The 23320-nt window shown below is 44.7% G+C and overlaps 1 protein-coding gene across 1 annotated transcript in view; it reads right to left on the bottom strand.

Annotated features, from left to right (window-relative positions):
* The window catches only part of SLC25A42 (solute carrier family 25 member 42), a 133837-nt gene that overhangs the window by 73070 nt on the left and 37447 nt on the right, over window positions 1–23320 (bottom strand). Inside the window, exon 3 of the mRNA XM_082243919.1 lies at window positions 13800–13825. Coding sequence (XP_082100045.1) covers window positions 13800–13825 — 26 coding nt within the window. The remainder of the gene's footprint in view (window positions 1–13799; window positions 13826–23320) is intronic.

Below are 23320 nucleotides of genomic sequence, written 5' to 3' on the forward strand. Positions count from 1 at the left end.
GAGTCAGCACCAGGGGCTGAGGAGGGATTCCCACCATCAAAAACGCCGCCCAGAAGGCTCCACAGACATGGTCGCCGCTGTTTTCTATGGCAGACCACCGCAAAATGGCTGCCAGACTACACAAACATGGCCGTTGTGCATTGCAGCACAAGGCAACAACAAAATGGAAGCCCCGTGCTGCACCACGAGGCTGGCGGCACATCCCCCCATCGCCAGCATAGCGCCCTGCCTCCCCCACCAGACCAACCACACAGCCCCAACATAAGTGGAGGGGGGAGGGTAGGATGGGGGGACTGATGAAGAGAGGTGCCTGAGGGGGGAGAAAGAGAACCCCTTGAGGGGCACGCATCCACCCCAAAACCCTCCATGGGGAGAGGGGGGACAGTTACTCACCATACCAGGTACCAGGTGGGCACCGCTCCAGACACAACCCCTCACCATCGAAATGGAGGGGCTGTCGGCAAGGAGGAACGCTGCGACTTGGGCCGAGACCCGTTGCATGCGACCTCGAGAGGTGTTTTACTCGCAGGCCAGCCCTTGTCCGGTGGGGCTATGTAGCAGACGACCTAGCATGGACCCGAGGTCTGCGTGCGCTCGCTGGTCTGACTGGGGTGACCACTGGATCTAGAATATCCAGCCCATCGTCCAGTCTGGCAGTTGACTGTAGATATCACAGGAAAAAAAAACAGACTTCAATAGCCAGACTTTTTTTCTGCCTAGTGTCCTAACTCTTGTAGGGGGCAGTATAACCCAATAGTTAGGAAGATCAGGAGCTGTGTCCGTCAATGAACGAAAGAGAAATTACATTTTAAAAAAAAGTTATAAATTGATTTGTATTTTAATGAGTGAAATAAGTATTTGACCCCTTCGCAAACCATGACTTAGTACTTGGTGGCAAAACCCATGTTGGCAATCACAGAGGTCAGACATTTCTTGTAGTTGAAAGGTGTAATGTATATCAGCGCAACTAAATAAAGTATTTAAGTATCAAAAAATATTGTGGCTGCAATATCAAAGTGGTGAATCACTACACATAAAATCAATAAATATATAGTGATATCGCGCTACAATAAAGTCCCCACCCCTACTGAAGAAGTCACATGCTCATCAGCACCTGACGATATGCGTTTAGGGGCGAAGACACCACGGGCGAGATCCAGCTACAGGACACAACTTCTCCTAAACCGATTCAATGCCTACCCAGCCCGCACAGCTTATGTGCCTACAAATGTGAGTTTTAAGATTTGGATTATTTAATAAATACCTTATATACAGAGAGCACTATATTTGTTTTCCATTTATTCTCGTTTTATGACGGAGACTGGGGAAATACAGTGAGGACAGAGCCACCCTAATTATCTGTGCAGCAACCAGGGAGAACTCAGGACCTAATGAGAGGATCGAGTCTACCCATTTGTCTGGGGATAATATAAAGCTGTTTTTGACCTAGTGGTGAAACACTGGTCAAATTATAAAAGGTGAGAGGCCATCCATCACTGGTGGTGGGATCGTGAGCAACTGAATGATCCATTGCAGCAGCTGCACTTATTTTGGCACTTTAGAGACTGTTTATTCACTTGAAATCACTTTAATGGACTAGCACCTTGCACTTTTGATTTATCTTTTCAATTGATACGATTAAGCTGATTTTGACATGTTATTTTAGTGTTCATGCTAAGGAGTCATATGGACACATGTTTTATGTTGATTAATTTGTTAATTTCTTCAACCCTTTTAATTATTGCACCTTTGCACAGCAATTTTTGTTATTTGCACTGCACAGTCTTTTTTGCTGTTCGAATAGAACAGCAATTTTTTGTTATTAGCACTTTATTGTAGCGCGATATCACTTTATTTCTTGTAGTTGGCCACCAAGTTTGCACAAATCCCAGGAGGGATTTTGTCCCACTTCTCTTTGCAGAGCCTCTTTAAGCCATTAAGGTTTCGAGGCTGATATTTGGTAACTAGAACCATCAGCTCCCTCTACGTATTTTCTATGGGATGGAGGTCTGGAGACTGGCCAAGCCACTCCAGGACCTTAATGTGCTTTTTCTTGAACCACTCCTTTGTTGCCTTGGTCATGTGTTTTGGGTCATTGACCTGGCTGAGGAAAGGAGGTTCTCACCCAAGATTTGACGGTACATGACCCTGTCTATCGTCTCTTTGATGCGGTGCAGTTGTCCTGTCCCCTTAGCAGAAAAACACCCCTAAAGCCTAAGGTTTCCACCTACAGGTTTAACGGTGGGGATGGTGTTCTTGGGGTCATAGGCAACATTCCTCCTCCTCCAAACAGCTCGATTTTGGTCTCCTCTGCCCACAAAACTTTTACCCAGTTCTCCTCTGAATCATTTAGATGTTCATTCGCAAACTTCAGACGGGCTTGAACATGCGCTTTCTTGAGCAGGGGGACCTTGCGGGCGCTGCAGGATTTCAGTCCTTCACGGCATAGTGTGTTACCAATTGTTTTCTTGGTGAATATGGTCCCAGCTGCCTTGAGATCATTGACAAGATTCTCCTGTGCAGTTCTGGGCCGATTCCTCACCGGTCTCATGTTCAGTAAAACTCCACAAGGTGAGATCTTGCATGGATCCACAGACCGAGGGAGATTGAAAGTGATTTTGTGTTTCTTCAATTTGCGAATAATCACACCAACTGTTGTCACCCTCTCACCAAGCTGCTTAGCGATGATTTTGTAGCCCATTGCAGCCTTGTGTAGGTCTACATCCTTGGACAACTCTTTGGTCTTGGCCACGGTGGAGATATTGGAATCTGATTGATTGCTTCTGTGGAAATGTGTCTTATACAGGTAACAAGCTGAGATTAGGAGCACTACCTTTAGGAGAGTGTTCCTAATCTCAGCTCGTTACCTGTATAGAAGGCACCTGGGAGCCAGAAATTATACTGATTGATAGGGGATCAAATACCTTTTTCACTCATTAAAATGCAAATCAATTTATAACTTTTTTTGAAATGCGTTTTTCTGGATTTTTTTGATATTCTGTCTCTCACGGTAAAAATAAGCCTACCATTAAAAATAGACTGATCATTTCTTTGTCAGTGGATCAAATCATTTTTGCTCTCACTGTACCTGGAAAGCACCTCACTCCATTGTTCAGCTGACAGCTCCAGTGCAATGGCAGACCAACAAGCCCTAGCTCTCTCAACCAGATCAGAATTTCCAGGATCCAGTACAATAAAAGAAATTTAGGGAGAATAAATTTAAGTAAATTTATGAGCCCCTTGAGAGTGAGGGGAAGGGCCTGCAACCTGCAAACATTCTCCTTAAAGGAGCCACTACCGGTGATAAACTATCCAGAAATCTAGAAACTGGTAACTGGACCCGTACCTCTAGGCATCTAAATGATGTAGAAAGCAGGATAGTACAATCCTTAGGGATGACTGTAACATTATCGATAGGAAACAAAGATGATTTGGACAAAACAATCCGAAACCCCGAAAAATCTCAACCTTTGGATCAGGGCGAAGGCCGCCAACAAGGAAGGGCCCGGGTCCTGTAAATGCAACATGTTGTCGACATACAGCGCGACACGTCTTCCAGCTGACCCAAGTGCAAGTCAGATATCAAACTCTCCTCTCATAACTGCGCAGCCAGCGGCTTGATGCCCAGCATGAACAAAGGGGGTTATAGGGGCATCCCTGTCTAGTCCCCTGAAATATAGCAAAGAGATCCGAGATGATCCCATTAACACATATACGTGCCACCGGATCAGTGTAGAGTAAACAAACCCAGGACACAAACTTCGGTCCAAATCTATAGCACTTCAATAAGAGAAATGGATAGGACCATTCTACAGAGTTGAAGGCCTTGTTGGTATCCAAGGAGGCCACCACCCTTACACTGGAGTTGTCATGCATTGACTGTAAACTTACAAAAAGTCTCCTAATGTCCATCTGAGCACATCTACCCGGCATGAAGCCCCTTTGATCAGCATTTATACGTTTTGAGATAACAAAATAGTAACCTACATGTCAAGACTTTAGCAAGAATCTTTGTATCTACATTCATTAGCAAAATGGGGCAATGAGCGTCACACTCTCTGACATCCTTCCCGCTCTTAGGCAACAAGACCACAAGGGCCTCCCTCAGAGGGCAACATAAAGCCCTCCTTTCTCGCTAAATTAAACACCTGAAGTAAACGGGGAGCCAGGGACTCTCCAAACATCCCATACAATTCCGAGGGCAGGCTGTCTAGCCTCAGGGTTTTGTGAGGAGAGAAGGAGCCTATAGCCTTTTCAATATCCTCCAAAGTAATAGCACCATCCATCAATTCCTGATCAGCAGCAGACATTCTGGAAGATCAATTGCTGACAGGTAAGTAAAAAGATCAGCCTGATTCACAGTGGCATGGGATGCATAAAAGGTCCTTCTAGTAATTAACAAAAACTTGTAATATATCATGTGAAGCACCCACTTCCACCCCCTGTACTGTACAAATAGTAGCAATATGAATGGGCACATATTCAGAGCTTGCCAGATAGGCCAGCAAAGACCATTCCTATCCCCATATTCAAAAATACAGCAGCGTTGAGCCATCGTATTCTTAGCAGCATGGGCCGATAGAGCAGAGTGGTACTCACGGTTGCCTGCTGCCAATCCACAAACCTACCATATGCAGGATCCAAGATAAATGCAGTTTCAGCTATGGAGACATGCGATTCCCTCTCTGACAGAGTAGAGGCAAGCTGACGTATAAAACTCTGTACCTCTGTAATGAACACTTAAAGCCTTAAAGTGACTTCATTGCAGTTACATTTGGAAGAAATAGAAGACAGGAGCCGACTGAATAATCTTAGGCTCAGAGGTCTTCCAGAAAATTCAGGAGGGGAACAGCTACAGGAAGCGGTAAGAGATTTTTTTTATAAAGTCTTGAGTTTTACCCCTCCTGATATCTTGAAAATGGATAGAGTCCATAGGGCACCGGGGTCTAGGTGGAATGAATCTGGCAGACTCCATGATGCGATATGCTGGATACATTACTATACACAGAAGGAGGAGATCCTCTGGGGAGCTTGGACTAAAGGGTCAGTAGAATATAAAGGAGCCAATATCAAAATCCTGCCCGACGTCTCTAGGGCCACATTACATCGGAGGTCTAAGTTACGTCCGGTCTTTGAGAGGGAAAGACAGAAAGGTTTTACATATCGTTGGAATTATCCATTGGCGGTTACATTTTGTAAAAAAGCAACCTTTATTACATTACGAACACCAACTGACTTGCCAAGACTGTTCAGTTTTTTGGGTATAGAAGAAATACAACTACCAAATTGGTTGGTGACTCCTCCCTACCCACAGAGGTGAGGAGACTTGGAGATGCTTAAGAAGATAGAAGAGAGATCTGGAAGTTGAAAGGAAGGTCAGAAGAAAGGATGGGAACATGCAGAGAAAAAAAAAGGGATTCATAAGAAGAAAGAAACCTAATGAAATATAAAACGCTGTTCCAAAGACTAGATGGATTTAGAAAGTAAAAATATATATTGAATATATGAGATTTTTATGGTATTAACCAAAGGGTGCCAGTTATAATCGATCAGGACCCCAATACATCTCTTTTTTTCGTTAGAAGTGTTTAAGCCTTCGCACATAATCTGGCACTTTTCTGTTGCACTTTCTTTGAATGCTCTTTCCAGGCAACCCCCCCTTTTTTTTTTTTTTTTTTTAGCTCTCACCCTTAATGTATTGAGGAAGGGAGAGACCCACATGCGCATGAGTGATAGAAGAGAAGAAAAGACCCAGCCCAAAAGATTATGATTAATATAGATTATATGTACTTATAAATTGTTGATTTTTAATTTTATTTATGTGTATTAAGGGTGGAAATTAGCTGATAAATTTGAGATGTGACTGATAGATGCGATTTATAGGGAGGATTTTCTACCCCTCCCCCCCTTTTTTTTGGCACTTTTTGCTCTCTCAGCACTTTATCATGCCTTGCCACGTTTTTTGGCACGCCCTTTTTTTTTGCACCCGCTTGCACTTTTTAAGAATGTATTTTTACACTTTCTGGCACTTTTTTTGAACAGAAGGAAATTTCCTCTTTTTTTTTTTTAAGTGGTTAACACGTTCCGCATTTTTTTGTGCCTTTAGCATTTTTCTATTGCACAGGTTTGCACTTTTTCTGAATGCACTTTTATGGATCTTTTTTTTTCCCTTCCAGTCCAAAAGATGATTAACATAGATTATATTTACTTATGAATTGTGGATTTTTAAATTTTATTTATGTGTATTGACTCAGGGTGGAAATTAGTTGATAAAATTGAGATGTGATTGATAGATGCGATTCACAGGGAGGATCCCCCCCCCCCCCACATTTTTTTTTCTTTTCCATTTGCCCCCTATCTTTTGGTTTTTGTCTCTTACCCTAATATAGGAGGGAGGGGATAGATTTACATGAATAGTATGAAAATATGGGAGGGAAACAGAAAGAGGAGGCTTGATATAGACTACGCATATCTATGAACTGTTATAGCCTTATTTCCCTATTTTTTTAATCATGTGTGTGATTTAGAGTGGAAATTATCTCATGAATTTAGAGGTAGTTTATATTGATGCCTACTGCCGTAGGGAAATGGGATGTGTGTGGGTGTGGGGAGATGGTAGGGAAATGGAGAGATATAGGAAGAAAAAAGGGGGCTTTGGGTGATTTTTGAGGGTTTTTTTTTTTTTTTGAGTAATACGGATTTAGGAATTGGGGCACTTGTATCTGTGTTCAGACACAGGTTGGGAATCCGTATATATGAAATCTTTGTGTGATCTCTACGGAGGTTTGTCTCTTTAGATGAAGACAGCGGGGACTTTTTCTTTCTCCCCCTCCCTCCTCATCCTGGATATTAAGACAAAACTAAAAATAAGAAACACATTGGTTTAGATGTAATAGGTACAATCATCCCACTAAGAGGAGGATGGTGATTAGTTTGTTTGATCTCCTACATGGGCAGAGAGGAGAGGGATCAATAAATTAAATTAGATTTCGGGTAATTTAAGCAAGTGTCTATCTATAGAGATATATGGGTCGGGGAGGGGAGGGATGGGGCCTTACCCTGTGGAGGTGTTAGGCCACGACCCCAGATAGGATTTCCGTTTTTGGGGGGTGGAGTAAGCGTGTAAATAGCAGTTGATTTAGTAGCTTTCCTTTGGGAAGCATTTTTTCCTCTTTTTTTTTTTCTTTCCTTTGACCAATGGCAGACATAAAGGTGGTTTCATTGAACGTAAGAGGGCTAAACACGCCGGAACAAAGACATATGTTACTGAACTAGCTAAGGCAGGTTCATGCGGATGTGCCGTTTATCCAAGAGACGCACTTTAGAGAGGCTAAAACTCGCATGCTTAGAAATAAATATTTTCCAGTAGGGTACCATTAAACTAATGTTGGTTCCAAATCGAAGGGGGTCACTATCAGTGTTGATCATGTAACCTAAAAAAAGTAATTAGTTATAGTTACTTCTCCCAAAAAGTAACTGAGTTAGTGACTGAGTTACATCAGTAAAAATGTAACTAATTACCAGGAAAAGTAACAATTGCTTTACTTTAAAAAAAATAATCAAATATGTCAAATAACTTATATGCCCCTTGTATGCGTGGTATTTGCTTAGTAGTACCTGCGTGCTATTTGCTGAGTGGTATTAGCTGAGAGTGGCACTGTGGTACCAGCGTGGTACACTGCTGGTGTATAGGGTGGGTGGGTAGGTGTATTTGGGGGTCAGTGGGTGTATAGGGTGGGTGGGTAGGTGTATATAGGGGTCAGTGGGTGTATAGCGTGGGTGGGTAGGCGTATATAGGGGTCAGAGGTTGTATAGGGTGGGTAGGTGGTGGTGGCTGGTGGTGGTGTGGCGCACTGTGGGGGTCTGAGTCCTGAGTCCTCCTGTCTTGACTGTCTGACTGAGTTTTTTTTTTTTTTTTGGTACCTGTTGTGCTGCTGCTGCAGTGCTGTCTGCCTGGCTGGCTGCTGGTGGTGGCGGCTGGCTGGCTGGTGGTGGCAGCTGGCTGGTGGTGGCTGGCTGGCTGGCTGGTAGTGGCTGGCTGGCTGGCTGGTAGTGGCTGGCTGGCTGGTAGTGGCTGGCTGGCTGGCTGGTGGTGGCTGGCTGGCTGGTGGTGGCTGGCTGGCTGGTGGTGTGTGGTCTGCCCAGGCACACTGGGGTCCCTCTGGCTCCGTCCTCCTCCTTCACGCCTGTGCTGCTGCCTCTCTCTCTCATTGACTGAGGCCAGTGCTGCGGACAGCGCCGGCCTCGGTCATAGAGGAGAGGAGGAATTACACTACTGCCATCTAGTGGCGGTAGATGTAATTGCAATAACGTGGATGAAGTAATTTCAACTGCATTACCATGAGGGTAATCAGTTAGATTACTAGTTACCCTCTAAAGTAACTGCGTTAAGTAACGCCGTTTACTTAAACGCAGTTACTTCCATCACTGGTTACTATTCTTATTGCAAATAGGCTCGCTTGGACCATGAAGGAGGTGCTATTAGACTTTGGAGGACGATATGCTTTGGCAAAAAGTTAGATAAATGGAATAGTGGTAACACTGGCGAGCATATACACACCTAATAGTTGACAAGAAACCTTTCTAGCTAAAACATTGAATACTTTGGCAGATTTCACAGAATGGCAACGGATTTTAGGTGGAGACTTAAAGCGGAGTTCCACCCTCAAAACAAACTTTTCCCCGTCCGCTTGCTCTAAATTACCTGAAAAACAAGTGGATAATTAAAATTTTTTTTTTTTGATTCACTTAATTTGTTTTTAAAGAAAATATACTTACCTTCCTTCCTCTTCCTCCCTCTGCAGACACGGCCGCCGACGTCACTTCCTCCTTGCATTGACTCCTGGGAGATGAACATCATCGATCCCAAGAATCAATGCGCCTGCACCTGCCCTGCTCGTCACTTCCGGTGCAAGCGCGTCATTCCCTGCTGAATAGCTTCTGGGCATGCCCAGAAGCTGTGCAGGGATGACACGCCTACTCCGGAAGGGACGAGCAGGGGCGGTTCAGGGCATTCTGGGACTCCGACATCACCGAAGAGGACGCTCCGGCTTCAGCTGCCCACACCTGAGATGGCAGCACTGGACAAGACATTTTCAAGGTAAGTATTTCTTCTAAAAAGGTAAGTGAAACAGGGGACAGTTCAGAGACTATCGTTGCTTAAATGGATTAGCCCTGATTGTCCCGGGGGTATTTTTATGTGAAAAATGTTTTTCAGGGTGGAACTCCGCTTTAAACGTGCCTTTAATCCCAACAGTAGATACTTTATCTGGATCTTTGTCGGTCCCCTCGTGAGTTATTAAACATATATTTCAAACATTACATAGACTTCAACTTATAGATGTATGGCGATTACAACATGCAAACGAAAGAGACTATACGTTTTTTCCAAAATTTATACAATAGACTATTTCTTGATTCCACACAGACAACTGCATGCAGTACAAAGTGTGGAAATCGGAAATATAACATGGTCTCACCATGCTCACATTACTATATTCCCTCTCCGAAGCTGCTTTCGGTGCGAATCGGTTCTGGAGATTGAATGAGAGTCCACAGGGTGCCAGCCAGCCAGCCATCCACCACTGGGTGCCAGCAAGACAGCCACCCACCACAGGGTGCCAGACAGCCAGCCACCCACCACAGGGTGCCAGCAAGCCAGCCATTAAGCATTAAACAAAAATTAACATGTTCAGTACCAGATTTGTGTCAAAAATTGTCTTTATTTTTCCAAACTTTAAATGTACAAAATATCGGCCCATACGTTGTGACCAAAATATCGGTATCAGTATTGGCCTTGAAAAAACTATATCGGTCTATCCCTAATATATACTTCAGATTATATCCCCTAATGGAAACAAAGTGTTATACCCCAAACAGATTGTACAGACCTTTAGAGATTTCTACTCTACCTTATATAATCTCCCAGATCGTAGGCCAGACATAACTAAGATTGAAGAATATCTTTCGGTATCACAACTCCCTACACTTACACCAGAAATTTGTGGGGAAAAAAAAGAAGAAGATCAACCAATAACATTAACAGAAATTTGTGAAGAAATGAATCTAACAGAAATTTGTGAAGAAATGAATCTACCAATAACATTAACAGAAGTGCAACAAACTCTGAATAAGATGAAAATAGGTAAGGCACCAGGGCCAGATGACTTTACTCTTCAATACTATAAAGCCTTTTTTTCAACTCTGGGACCTTATTTAGTAAAGTTATTTAACACTGTAGGATCAGGCTGTGCCTTTAGCAGAGATATTTTGAGAACACATGTTACAATTATTCCTAAGGAGGGTAAAGACTTACCTTTGTGTGGCAATTATAGACCCATTTCGCTTCTCAATATAGAATTAAAACTAAATTCTTCAATTAAAACTTCACTAAATACTAGCTTCCCGTTTATCGCAACATCTACATCGTTTGATCCACTTAGATCAAGTGGGATTTGTCCCCAACAGAGAAGCAAGAGATAAGACTACAAAAGTGCTTAATTTGTTACATTTGGCAAAAAAATCTCAATTACCCTGTGTCTTTCTGGGAATGGATGCAGAAAAAGCGTTCGATCGCTTTAATTGGGACTTCATGTTTTCTTCTTTGAAGTATATTGGGCTGGGAAAAAAATATGCTAAGATGGGTCTCCTCGATATATATAAATCCATCAGCCCAAGTTAAAGTCAATGGGATCCTTTTGGATCCTTTTTCAATCGTAAACGGGACGAGACGAGACAGGGATGTCCCTCGTCTCCCCTTCTTTTTCGGTTGTCTCTTGAACCATTCTTATGGAAGATCAGACATAACCCAAATATAGAGGGTATCACACTTGGGAAAAGGCAATATAAAATCTCTGCCTAAGTGGATGATTTATCTTTTTAATTAAATTAAACAAGCAATATCACTCAAGAACCTACTTAAAGAATTTGAGCTATATGGTGCTCTATCTAAATTTGAAGATAAATCTCAATAAATCAGAGGCTATGGAAGTGGAAGTGCCTTCTACTCTTCTACAGAACCTTAGATATAGTTTTCAGTTTAGATGGACTGATAAGGCAATAAGATACCTGGGTACCTTCATACCCTCGGACGTATCCCAGGTATAGCAATACAATTTTCCTGCCCTTTTGAAAGAAACGCGCCTCCAGTTGGAGAAATGGCACACGGGATTACATTCATGGTTCGGCAGGTGTAACCTGCTTAAGATGATTATACTCACAAGATTTCCGTACCTTTTTTAAGCATTGCCTACACGGATTCTTATTTGATATTTTAAGCAAGTTCATTCTTTATTAAATTTATCTGGGCACATAAGAAATCTCGTATTTCGTGACAACTGTTAACCCTTCCTAAAAAAATATGGAGGAGTGGCAATTCCAGATATACGTAAATATTTTCAAGCTTCGCATCTTCGTAGACAAATAGACTGGTGCCGTCACAGCGAATCTAAAATTATGGGTAAACCTTGAACAGGCACAAACTAATATACCCCATAAAAGAGCTCTCCGGTGTTCTGATCATTTAATCTGTAAAACTGAAAGCTCACACCCTTAAAGGCAATACTCTAAAAATGTATTCCATAATCTGTGGCCAAAGTCTCCTTTCTTCATGGGACCTGCCGTTATACCTATTTTAGGGAATCCTAGATTTTCTTTAGGCATTGATACACAGCCTTTTAGTTCCCTTCAAAGAGCAGGTATTTTTCAGGCTTCACATTTTCTGAGAGAGAATAAATGGTGTTCAATAGAAGTATTAGTAAGTGATAAAGATATCTTCAAAATGCCTTTTTGGAATGCGTGCCAATTATATCATTTTCTGCACTCAATCTCTAATCCTCAAAATTATAGTCGCCAGTTAACACCTTTTGAAAAATAATGTTTAGAAGAAGGGAACTTGTTTAAGTACTGTATTATCTAAAGCTTATAATTTATTAAAGATACCCAATGAACAATATCAAATATCTTGGTTTAAAAAGTGGGAGAGAGAGTTAAACTGTGCCTTTACTCCTGATCAAAGACAGCAGATAATCAATTTCACTTTTAAATCCTCGTTATGTAATAAACAAATAAGATTCTAACGAGGTGGTACTACACCCCATAGAAACTTCACAGCATTTCTTCAGAAGTTTCTGGAGATGTTAGGAAGGATTAGGAACAATATCACACATATTTTGGTTTTGCCCTAAACTGACACATTTTTGGAAAGAGGTCAGAGAGATTATGCAAACATTTACAGAAAAATAGATCCTTGAAGATCCAGCTTTCTTTCTATTACAACTGACTAAGGTATCAGCTAAAAAATACAAACAGTCTACTATTTGCCACCTCTCTAATGCGGCTAGATCCTGTATTCCCCTTAATTAGAAAAAACAAGATTCTCCTACAATTTCGAGTTGGATTCGGAAAGTAGAAGAAGTAAATAGAATGGAAGATCTAATATTGACAGCTCAACATAAAAAAGAAAGCTATAACAAGACATGGGAGGCATAGAATAGGTTTGTCCTCTCGAGAGAAGGTGCAGATCTTCTTGGTTAAGGAACGGAGGCCGAGTACCTTTTGGACTAGATACTGTGACCCCTTACGGTTTCTGCCATTGGTCGTGTAGAAGGGATGGGGGTTTTCCTCTTTCCCCCTTTTTTTTTTGTTTGTGCTTGGTTTTCTGTTTTGTTTGTTATTATTAGAAACAGGATAGATGGGGGAAGACGGTAACTTTAGGAATATATGGTGACTATGGAGGAGGGGGCAAATCTTTTTGGAAGTATTATATATATATATATTCGATTTAGAACATATTCACCACATTTCTTCTTGTTTGTAAGATTATTATATACTTGCAATGGGATGACCTTCTTTCCCTCACTTAATACTGGCTGTGTTAAGCTTTGACGTAGAACCCTATTTTAAAATTCTATATATATATATATATATATATATATATATATATATATATATATATATATATATATATATATATATATATATATATATATAAAAAAGCCTTACAGTGATTGTAAGGTCTTGTTTTTTTTCCTATAAAAATAACAAACATGGTCTACTTACCTGCACTGTTGCAGTGGATTTGCACAGAGCAGCCTGGATCCTCCTCTTCTTGGGTCCCTCTTCTGTAATTGCTATGGGGGCACCCGAGCCTGAGTTACAGCTCCCTGTGTCCCTTCAGACACGGAACACTGAACTGGCCCCGCCCCCTCTCCCGATTAGCTAGCTAACTTTGATTGACAACAGCGGCAGCCGTTGCTGTGTCTTAGCCAACCAGGAGGGGGAGAATCTCGGAAGGCTGAGACACTCATGGACATCGCTGGACAGAGACCTCAGGTAAGTGTCAGTGGGGCTGCTGCACACAGAAGGCTTTTTATCTTAATGCATAGAATGTAATAGGATAAAAAAAAAAAAAAAAAAAAACTACCTTTACAACTCCTTTAAAGGCCTTCTATTGAAGTAACATAGATCCACTATTACCATTCTACACCCAGTAATTTTGTATAGCATTTGTACATGCACTCTTAACATAGTCTTCCTGCAGCCAATAGGCCTCCATGCGCCAATGCTGGATGATGGTAAATTACTTTACCCTCTTGTAATGATGATAGGCATGCATGCAGGCAAGACATACATTGCTGTCCACCCAAAAACTTTCAGGATAATCTGAAATGCTGCAGTCACAAATAAGCATACCAAGCCTCATTCTGCATCAGTTTTAATTAGTTTCCAGAGGGGATAAAAACCCCCCAAAAAAAACCTACAGGTAAACATGAAAACCCCACAGTAATGTCTGCGCTTACCTTTGCTGAAAATCTGTTTGAAGATACTGGGGAAAAGGAGAAAAAGATTTGTTCTTAAAAGAAATGCATTTTTATTTACAGAGAAACAACAGTAGTCACTAATATTTGAATGTTTGTATATCATATGACCTAGACCAGTGATAATTTTGATGTGAAATTTCAATTTAGTTTTAGTCATAGTCTTTTGACTAAAATGCCATTTTAGTATAAGTCTTGTTTTAGTCATCTGAATTGTTTTATTTTTAGTCATATTAGTCGACTAAAATTATTTATACAGTATCTCACAAAAGTGAGTACACCCCTCACATTTTTGTAAATATTTTATTATATCTTTTCATGTGACAACACTGAAGAAATGACACTTTGCTACAATGTAAAGTAGTGAGTGTACAGTTTGACTGAAACACAGCCATTAATGTCTAAACTGCTGGCAATAAAAATGAGTATACACTAAATGAGTGAAAATGTCCAAATTGGGCCCAAAGTGTCAATATTTTGTGTGGCCACCGTTGTTTTCCAGCACTGCCTTAATCCTCTTGGGCATGGAGTTCACCAGAGCGTCACAGGTGCCACTGGAATGACGCACACCCCCAAGTAAAAATGTCCAAACTGGGCCCAATCAGCCATTTTCCCTCCTTGGTGTCATGTGACTCAATAGAGTTACAAGGTCTCAGGTGTGAATGGGGAGCAGGTGTGTTAAATTTGGTGTCATCGCTCTCACTCTCTCATACTGGTCACTGGAAGTTCAACATAGCACCTCATGGCAAAGAACTTTCTGAGGATCTGAAAAAAGAATTGTTGCTCTACATAAAGATGGCCTAGGTTATAAGAAGATTGCCAACACCCTGAAACAGAGCTGCAGTATGGCGGCCAAGATCACACAGTCATGGTCTGGGGCTGCATGAGTGCTGCCAGAACAGGGAAGCTACAGTTCATTGAGGGAACCATGAATGCCAACATGTACTGTGACATACTGAACTAGAGCATTAACCCCTCCCTGTGGAGACTGGGCCGCAGGGCAGTATTACAACATAACCCCAAACACACCTCCAAGATGACCACTGCCTTGCTAAAGAAGCTGAGGGTAAAGGTGATGGACTGACCAAGCATGTCTCCAGACCTAAACCCTATTGAGCATCTGTGGGACATGCTCAAATGGAAGAAGGATCAGCGCAAGGTCTCTAACATCCACCAGCTCCGTGATCTCATAATGGAGGAGTGGATGAAGACTCCTGTGGCAATCTGTGAAGCTCTGGTGAACTCAATGCCCAAAAGGGTTAAGGCAGTGCTGGAAAAAACTGAATTTTTGTAAAATCTTACCTGTAAAATTCCTTTCTCTGAGTCCTCCGACAGTCGCCGCCACTTCATATTCGTCACAATGGGGTATTAGACTTTGCTCCGAAGGAGTAGCTAGGCAACAGAATATGTTAACATTAAAGCTTTTAACATATCCCACTCTCAAGGGGTGGTCCCCTCAGTCAATACCCTCCTACTTCCTGCAACCATATCTCAGTTTCAGTGGAATAGCAGTAGAGTATATAACCAAAACCCCAAAGAGGGGCGGGGGCGGCGACTGTCGGAGGACTCAGAGAAAGGAATTTTACAGGTAAGATTTTCCAAAAATTCCGTTTTCTCTTACGTCCTCCGACAGTCGCCGCCTCTTCATATTCGTCACAATGGGGACGTCCCAAAGCAGTGCAAACATGAGGGGTAGGAAACGCATCCGCGCCGTAAGGCAACACAGTCTCCGCATCAAAGAAAGGAACCTTACCAAAGGAAGGAAACCAGCTGGGCAAAAGGAAAAAACTTGCTCAACAGGAGCAACAACCCAGGAAAAACAAATAACCAGGGGATAAAAGACATATCCCAACAGCCAGGGAACCCAACAGGTGATCCTAGGGAACAGCCGCACTAAGAACCTTGCGGCCAAAGGAAGCATCCGCCGATGCCTGAACATCTACCTTGTAGAATTTTGTGAAAGTGTGTACGGTCGACCAGGTCGCCGCCTTACACACCTGGGCTACAGAAGCCCCATGACGACAGGCCCAAGACGTACTCAGAGATCTAGTAGAGCGCGCCTTCACAGGCACAGGGGGAACCTTCCCCTGCAAAGCATAGGCCTGTTCAATGGTCTGCCTGATCCATTTGGCGATGGTAGAGGCCGACGCCGCCATGCCCTTCCGAGGACCCTCTGGAAGAACAAACAAGGAATCCGTCTTTCGAAAAGACTCAGTCGATGTAAGGTAAACCCTTATCGCCCGAACAACACCCAAAGAATGTAGTCTCACCTCTTTCGGATGTTTAGGCTTCGCGCACAGCGAAGGCAAGACAATATCCTCATTGAGATGGAATTCCGAAACTCGCTTCGGAAGAAAAGAAGGATTAGGTCGCAAGACCACCTTATCCAAGTGAATAACCAGATACGGAGACTTGCAGGACAAAGCCGCCAGCTCCGACACTCTGCGAGCCGAAGTGATCGCAACCAAAAAGGCGACCTTTTTGGACAACATAGACAAAGAAATCTCCCTGATCTGTTCAAAAGGAGCACGTTGTAACACAGATAGAACGAGATTCAAGTCCCAAGGGGGCAGAGGATCCCTCCTAGGAGGAACCAGATGCCGCACTCCCTGAACAAAAGTGCCAACCAAGGAGTTGGAAGCCACGGGACGTTGAAAAAGAACGGCCAGCGCAGACACCTGACCCTTTATCGTAGCCAGCGCCAAACGCTAATCGACACCTGTTTGAAGGAAGGACAACACTCGGGAAACCGAGTACGTGCGGGGTGAAAACCCCCTGGACTCACACCAGGCAAAAGTCCAAGTACGGTAGTAAACCTTCCCCGAGGAAGACTTCCTCGCGTTGATCAAGGTATGAACGACCTCAGGGGAGAGACCCCTCTCCTTCAGGACCTCGGTCTCAACAGCCAGGCCGTCAAAGCCAGCGACTGTAAAGCAGGATGGTATATCGGCCCTTGAGACAGGAGATCGTCTCGAAGAGGCAGACGCCACGGGGTGTCGACCGCCAGATTCACGAGGTCTGCGTACCAGGACCAGCGTGACCAATCCGGCGCCACAAGAATCACCGTGCTGCGTTCCGAGTGTAACCTGCAAAGGAACCTGGACAGCAACTGAATCGGTGGAAACGCGTACATCAGCTTGTACTGATGCCACGGGGCCACTAACGCGTCCGACGCGTCTGCCCGAGGGTCGCGCGTCCTTGCCACGAACCTTGTTGTTGAGACGAGACGCGAACAGGTCCACATCTGGAAGACCCCACTTCGCGCACAACATCTGGAAGACAGCCGGGTGGAGAGACCATTCCCCCTGATCCAGGGTCTGGCGACTCAGATAGTCCGCCTGCCAGTTCTCCACCCCCGGAATGTGAACCGCCGTTATCGCCGGGACATGAGTCTCGGCCCAGGACAGAATGTCGGCCACTTCTCGGGCACTCCTGGTGCCCCCTTGGTGGTTGATGTAGGCCACCGCCGTGGCATTGTCCGTCTGCACCCGAACCGGGCAGCCCTGCAGCCGGTCCGTCCAACGATGAAGACAGAGATTTATCGCACGCAATTCCAGAATGTTGATCGGAAGGGAGGACTCCCCCTCCGACCAAGTTCCCTGGGCGGACAGAACGCCCAGAACACCACCCCAGCCCGACAGGCTGGCATCCGTGGTGATCACCGTCCACGAGATAGGACGAAAAGACTTGCCCCCCGACACCATCGGGGACTGGAGCCACCACAGAAGGTCCCTTCTGGTGCGATGGCCCAACGAGATTTGAAGATCCAGAGATTGAGGTCGCCCGTCCCACCTGGACAGGATCTCCGCTTGGAGACCCCGCGTGTGAAACTGGGCGAAGGGAATCGCCTCGAAGGCCGAGACCATCAATCCCAGACATCTCATGCACGTCCGCAGAGACGAGTGCGGAAAGTCCCTGAGGGACCTGACTTCCTCCTGAAGAGTTCAGAGTTTGTCTTCCGGCAGGAAGACCTTCGCCTGAACCGAGTCCAGGATCATTCCCAGGTAGGGAAGACGAACCGACGGACTCAGTGTCGACTTTGGAAAATTTATCGTCCAACCAAACTCCTGCAGAGTTTGCAGCGTGACAGACAGGTCCTTCTCCAGACCCTGGCTGGTCGCAGACCGAACCAGAATGTCGTCCAGATACCCCAGGACAGAGATGCCCTGGGCTCTCAATGCCAGAACCGGTGCAAGCACCTTGGTGAAAACCCGCGGAGCCGAGGCGAGACCAAAAGGTAACGCCACGAACTGGTAGTGATCCTCCGCAATGGCGAATCGAAGGTACCTCTGGTGACCCTCGAAAATGGGGATGTGAAGATACGCATCCTTCAAAATCGATGGAGGCCATGAATTCCCCTGGAACCAGGGCAGCCACCACCGACCGCAGGGATTCCATGCGGAACTTGCGAACCCGCACAGAGCGGTTTAGAGCCTTCAAGTCCAGAATTGGACGAACCTTGCCCTCCTTCCTGGGCACGGTGAACAGATTGGAATAAAACCCCCGAAATCTGTCCCGATGAGGCACCGAAACCACCACTCCCTGAGCCCTCAGGTCTCCCACCGCCAGGTGCAGGTCCCGTAAACGCTCCGGAGACAGTTGAAGATTTGAGGGAAAAAATCTGCTCTCCGGCCGAGAGAGAAACTCGATCTTGTAACCAGATCGAACGATCTCCTGAACCCACCTGTCCCGCACGCGGGCCAACCAGGGTTGAAGAAAACCGAGCAAGCGTCCCCCCACCCCAAAACTGGGTGAGGGCGCCCCTTCAGGCCGCACTGTTATGGGCAGCGGGTCCGGAATGACCGGACTTCTGTTTACCAGACCAGGGCTTCTTCTGAGAGCCTTGACCTTTGAACGGTTTGCCCTTGTAGTGCGACCGAAAGGCACGAAAGGACCCCTGAGGGGGCCGAAAATTAGCATGCTTCTTCCCAGAAGCCCCCTTAGCCTTGGGGAAATGGGGTAAGAGAGTGCTCTTACCTCCGGTGATCCCCTTAATCAACACATCCAAGGACTCCCCAAAAAGGCGAGACCCATCATAAGGCAGATTGGCTAAGGTCTTACGTGAAGATTGGTCCACCGACCAACACTTCAACCAAACCAGGCGGCGAGACAACACCGCCACGCTGTGTACACGTGCAGCCAACGGGACTAAGTCCAAGTCCGCATCACACAGATACATGACACCCTGGTGGATTTGATCCACCATATCCAGGGTCGCCGGCGAGGCCGAATCGGCCACTAGGACGCGCCTAAGCATCTGTGTCCAACTTGCGACAGCCTGGGCCGCCATGAGAGAGGCAAACAGAGCTTTAAGCATAGAACCCGTAACAGAATAAGTATGACGGGCAAGAGACTCCATTCTTCTATCCGTGGCATCACGGAACACCGGCGAATCCTCTGCAGGAATCGCAGTGAATTTGTTCAAAACCGCAATTGCGTGATCCACCGGGGGTGGTACACACCACCGTTCATCAGTGGAAGGCGAAAAAGGATAACGCAGCTTGAACCTACTTGGCACAGCAAAAGGTTTGCGTAAATTGCGCCACTGTTCCTTAACAGCGCGCTGAAAATCATCATTGCAGGGAAAAACCTGCGGCGTCCTGCGTTTTCTCTGCGTCCCATAAGCCGCCAAGGCAGCGGGGGGACACACTTCATCCTGCAAACGCAGCGTTTGTTTTATGGAAGCAATCAAGTCATCCATGAGTACAAGCTCTTCAGGCGAGCCAGGGGGAGAATTATCAACCCCCTCAACCTCAGCCTCCACCTCGGACCCCACTAGATCCAGGGAGGAGCGGGACACCGATAAGGAGACCCCCGCCATAACAGCCCCATCACCTTCACCCTCAGAATCAGAGGAAATAGAAACTCTGGGTCTTTTAGTAGATTGAGCAGCCACCAGCATCTGCACCTGAGCAGCAAGGCCAGCCAGAATAGTGGCCAAATCCCCCCCTGGGGGGGAAACAGCGGTCCCCTGGCTTTCCACCAAGGTGGCAGGAAATTTGCCCTCCTGAGAATCCATTGCCCCAATATGATATGCCGGAGAATAAAGGGTTAACTGCCCCTTTAACAAGCGCGGCGAGCGCAGCCCACCGCACCACACACAAGCACAATGAGACCCCCACAGGGACAATAAACTGACACAGGCAATGGATAGCAAGAACAGAAGGATAAAACCTGAGGAGACCCTCGCCGCTGCTGCTGCCTCGATCGGTGTACCCAGGAGAAGAGGAAGTGATGAGACCAGGGCGCTCTATTAAAGCCTATGGGAGGCTACAAGAAAATGGCCGCCATGCATGTAGAACATGCGGCCGGAGCGAGTGCAGGCAAAATGGCGCCGTTTGGCGCCGAAACCGCCGCTCCTACAGTACAGTAATGCACATAACACCATCCATATATAAAAAAACATGGCAGATCGCCGCAGCGATCGCTGTATTGTGCCCAAACATGCCACAAAACATGCCCCACAGCACACAGCTTCTCACACTGAACAAGGCTGACACAGACAGTGTCACAAAGCTCCCCCCCCTTGCAGCCCGCAGCATGCAGCAGAGTGATAGGGAGACAAACAGTGTGAACAGAGGCAGGTTACACAGTCCCAGACTGACACCCCCCCAGACAGACAGGTCCCCACATAGATACACTTACCTCACAATGGTGTGGGGGACCCGCACAGGTGAACAAGCCGCTGCACATGAGGCAGGGAGAGTCGCATACAAGACGCACAAAATGGGGGTTAAGAAACCGCACAGAGTCCAGTGAGGTAGCCACCTCACCAATCATCCCTGCACCGAACAGGGATGGGTCGTTCACTGTGCCAGGAGCGTTACCTGGCTGAACGCTCGATGGCAGGCTGGGAAGCCACCGATCCACGACCTGCGACCAGGGGGATCAGCCCGAGACCCAGCCCGCATGATCCTCTTCGTCAGAAGAAATAACTAATGCTGACAAAAAGAACAGCTAAGTAAAGAGAGAGAAAAAACTCAAACAAAAAATCAAAAAAGAAGCCCCAGCACAGAGAGAACCAGCTACTCCTGACAAGCTAGACATTGAAACTGAGATATGGTTGCAGGAAGTAGGAGGGTATTAACTGAGGGGACCACCCCTTGAGGGTGGGATATGTTAAAAGCTTTAATGTTAACATATTCTGTTGCCTAGCTACTCCTTCGGAGCAAAGTCTAATACCCCATTGTGACGAATATGAAGAGGCGGCGACTGTCGGAGGACGTAAGAGAAAAATGGCGGCCGCACAAAATATTGACACTTTGGGCCCATTTTGGACATTGTCGCTTAGGGGTGTACTCACTTTTGTTACCAGTGGTTTAGACATTAATGGCGTGTTGAGTTATTTTGAGGGGACAGCAAATTTACACTGTTATACAAGCTGTACACTCACTATTTTACATTGAAGAAAAGTGTAATTTCTTCAGTGTTGTCACATGAAAAAGGTATAATAAAAGATATAATAAAATATTTACAAAAATGTGAAGGGTGTACTCACTTTTGTGAGATACTGTATATCCATATATTTAGCTGTTGCGATATAGTAGTTATATATCACAACAGCTAAATCTGTTTTTATAGCGCATGTTCAAACCTTAATACCATAAATACCATAATCGATTTTTGACTTCAGGAGTATATAATGAGATTGGAAATTCTAAAGAAATGCTTAAATAATGCATTACAGTTTGACTAATTCCATTAGAATTCAGTCGACTAAAATTTACAGATTTTGATTTCGTTTTAGTCAGTCTCGATTAAAATGCTGATTTAGTCATAATTTTAGTCGACTAAAATAGTGTTAATTTAGTCGATTAAAATATTTTCGAATTAACCCTGACCTTGACAATATGAAATGTTATATTCTATGCACAGAATAGTCCTAGTTATGTGCACGTTCTGCAAAAACACTAAGACCTCATTCACACCAGCACTCCATCATTTAGCTTTTCTAAATGCAGGCAGAGTCATCTGGGAAGTATATACAACTTTTATGCCTTGCCTGATGTTCCTGCTTATAGCTCTGCTGTGTTTAGCCTTGCTTAGTTGCGTGTAGAGTTTCTAAAAGGATCCGCAAAGAATTCTGTTTTCGTGGGCTTTTGGGGCCATGCATCTGCAGGGATGTTACATTAAGAGCCATGTGTCCTTGCAGCCAGGGTGTCTCAATTGACAGCAATGAAACTGCCTGAAAGGAGATGCATGGAAAGCCTATGTATCCCTGTGCAGGTAAAAATGGCCCTCACCTGGGGTATGGGTTCATTCACCCTAAATACTGGTAAAAACTGTGAATGGCATCAAAATGATTACATACATTTATATGAGTTTCATCTAATTCATGAAAATGCAAGTGTGACAGTGCCAGTGTGAATGAGGCCTAATAGAAAACATTATACTCATCTTCTCTGCACTACCTGCTGCTCTGAGCTCGCACAGTAAACTGTCACATGACCAAAGATTATCTGAGTAGAGAAATGGGTCTTATGAGAGGTTGTCATGGGAACCTAGAGAACATAAGAGAATTGCATGGAATTTTGTCCCTTTTATTACGATAAGAAAAATGGGCAGGAAAGCATGTTATTTGCAGAATTAACAGATGAAAAAAAAGAGGAAAAAAAAAGTAATAAAAAAATGCAATATTACAAATTTTGAAGTTAAGTTAGATACACTTAAAGCAGGGCCGGTAGAAGGCATGGGCGGAAGTGGCACCTGCCCTGGGGGCAGTGTCTCTGTGTAGAGGCAGGGGGCGCACTTGGAGCTCCAGCAGTTTCCTACAGTAGCCAAAACAAATACAGGGAAATAAAGTTCTAAATCTTCCCTCCTCACATAACAATGTTCTCTGCACAAGCTTAGCCTTATTTATTGCCGGCTGAGGTCGGTAGGTCAGTGGTGCTATCAGTTTAGGGTCGAAACAACTAAATCGATAACTAATCGATTATGAAAATAGTTGTCAACTATTTTCATAATCGATTAGTTGGTCAGCTGATTAGTTGGCCTGCATACATAATGCATTATTTGTTTTACATATCAGGAAATACAGTTCAGCACACATACAGCTCAGTACACCACCCATACATGTCGGTAAGTGCCTGAGAACCTGTGAATGTGTGAGGAGCAATTTCTCATGGGACATGTAGTCCTGGGCAGGAAGTAGTTCTAAAAAAGGCAGAAGTTTTTTTTTTTTACCTTGCTATAGGGGAACTCTATACTATACTTTGCAGCTTACTATTGGGGCGCTCTGAAGGTAGGAGGAGCCAGAAGCTGCGGTAGGGGACCCCAGAAGAGGAGTTTTAGGGCTGCTCTGTGCAAAACCATTACACAGAGCAGGTAAGTATAACATGTTTGTTGTTTAAAAAAAAAAATCACTTTAAAGACTCTGTGCAGGGAAGAGCAGCATCTGAACCCAGAGAAGATGGAGGCTGATAGACTGGAGGGAATATAAGGCATTACAATTACATTTAAAGTAAACTTTTACCAGGATTGTGCATTAGATTTAACCACTTCCA

Source organism: Pelophylax lessonae (assembly GCF_965119305.1).
Source record: "Pelophylax lessonae genome assembly, chromosome: 1".
NCBI lineage: Eukaryota > Metazoa > Chordata > Amphibia > Anura > Ranidae > Pelophylax > Pelophylax lessonae.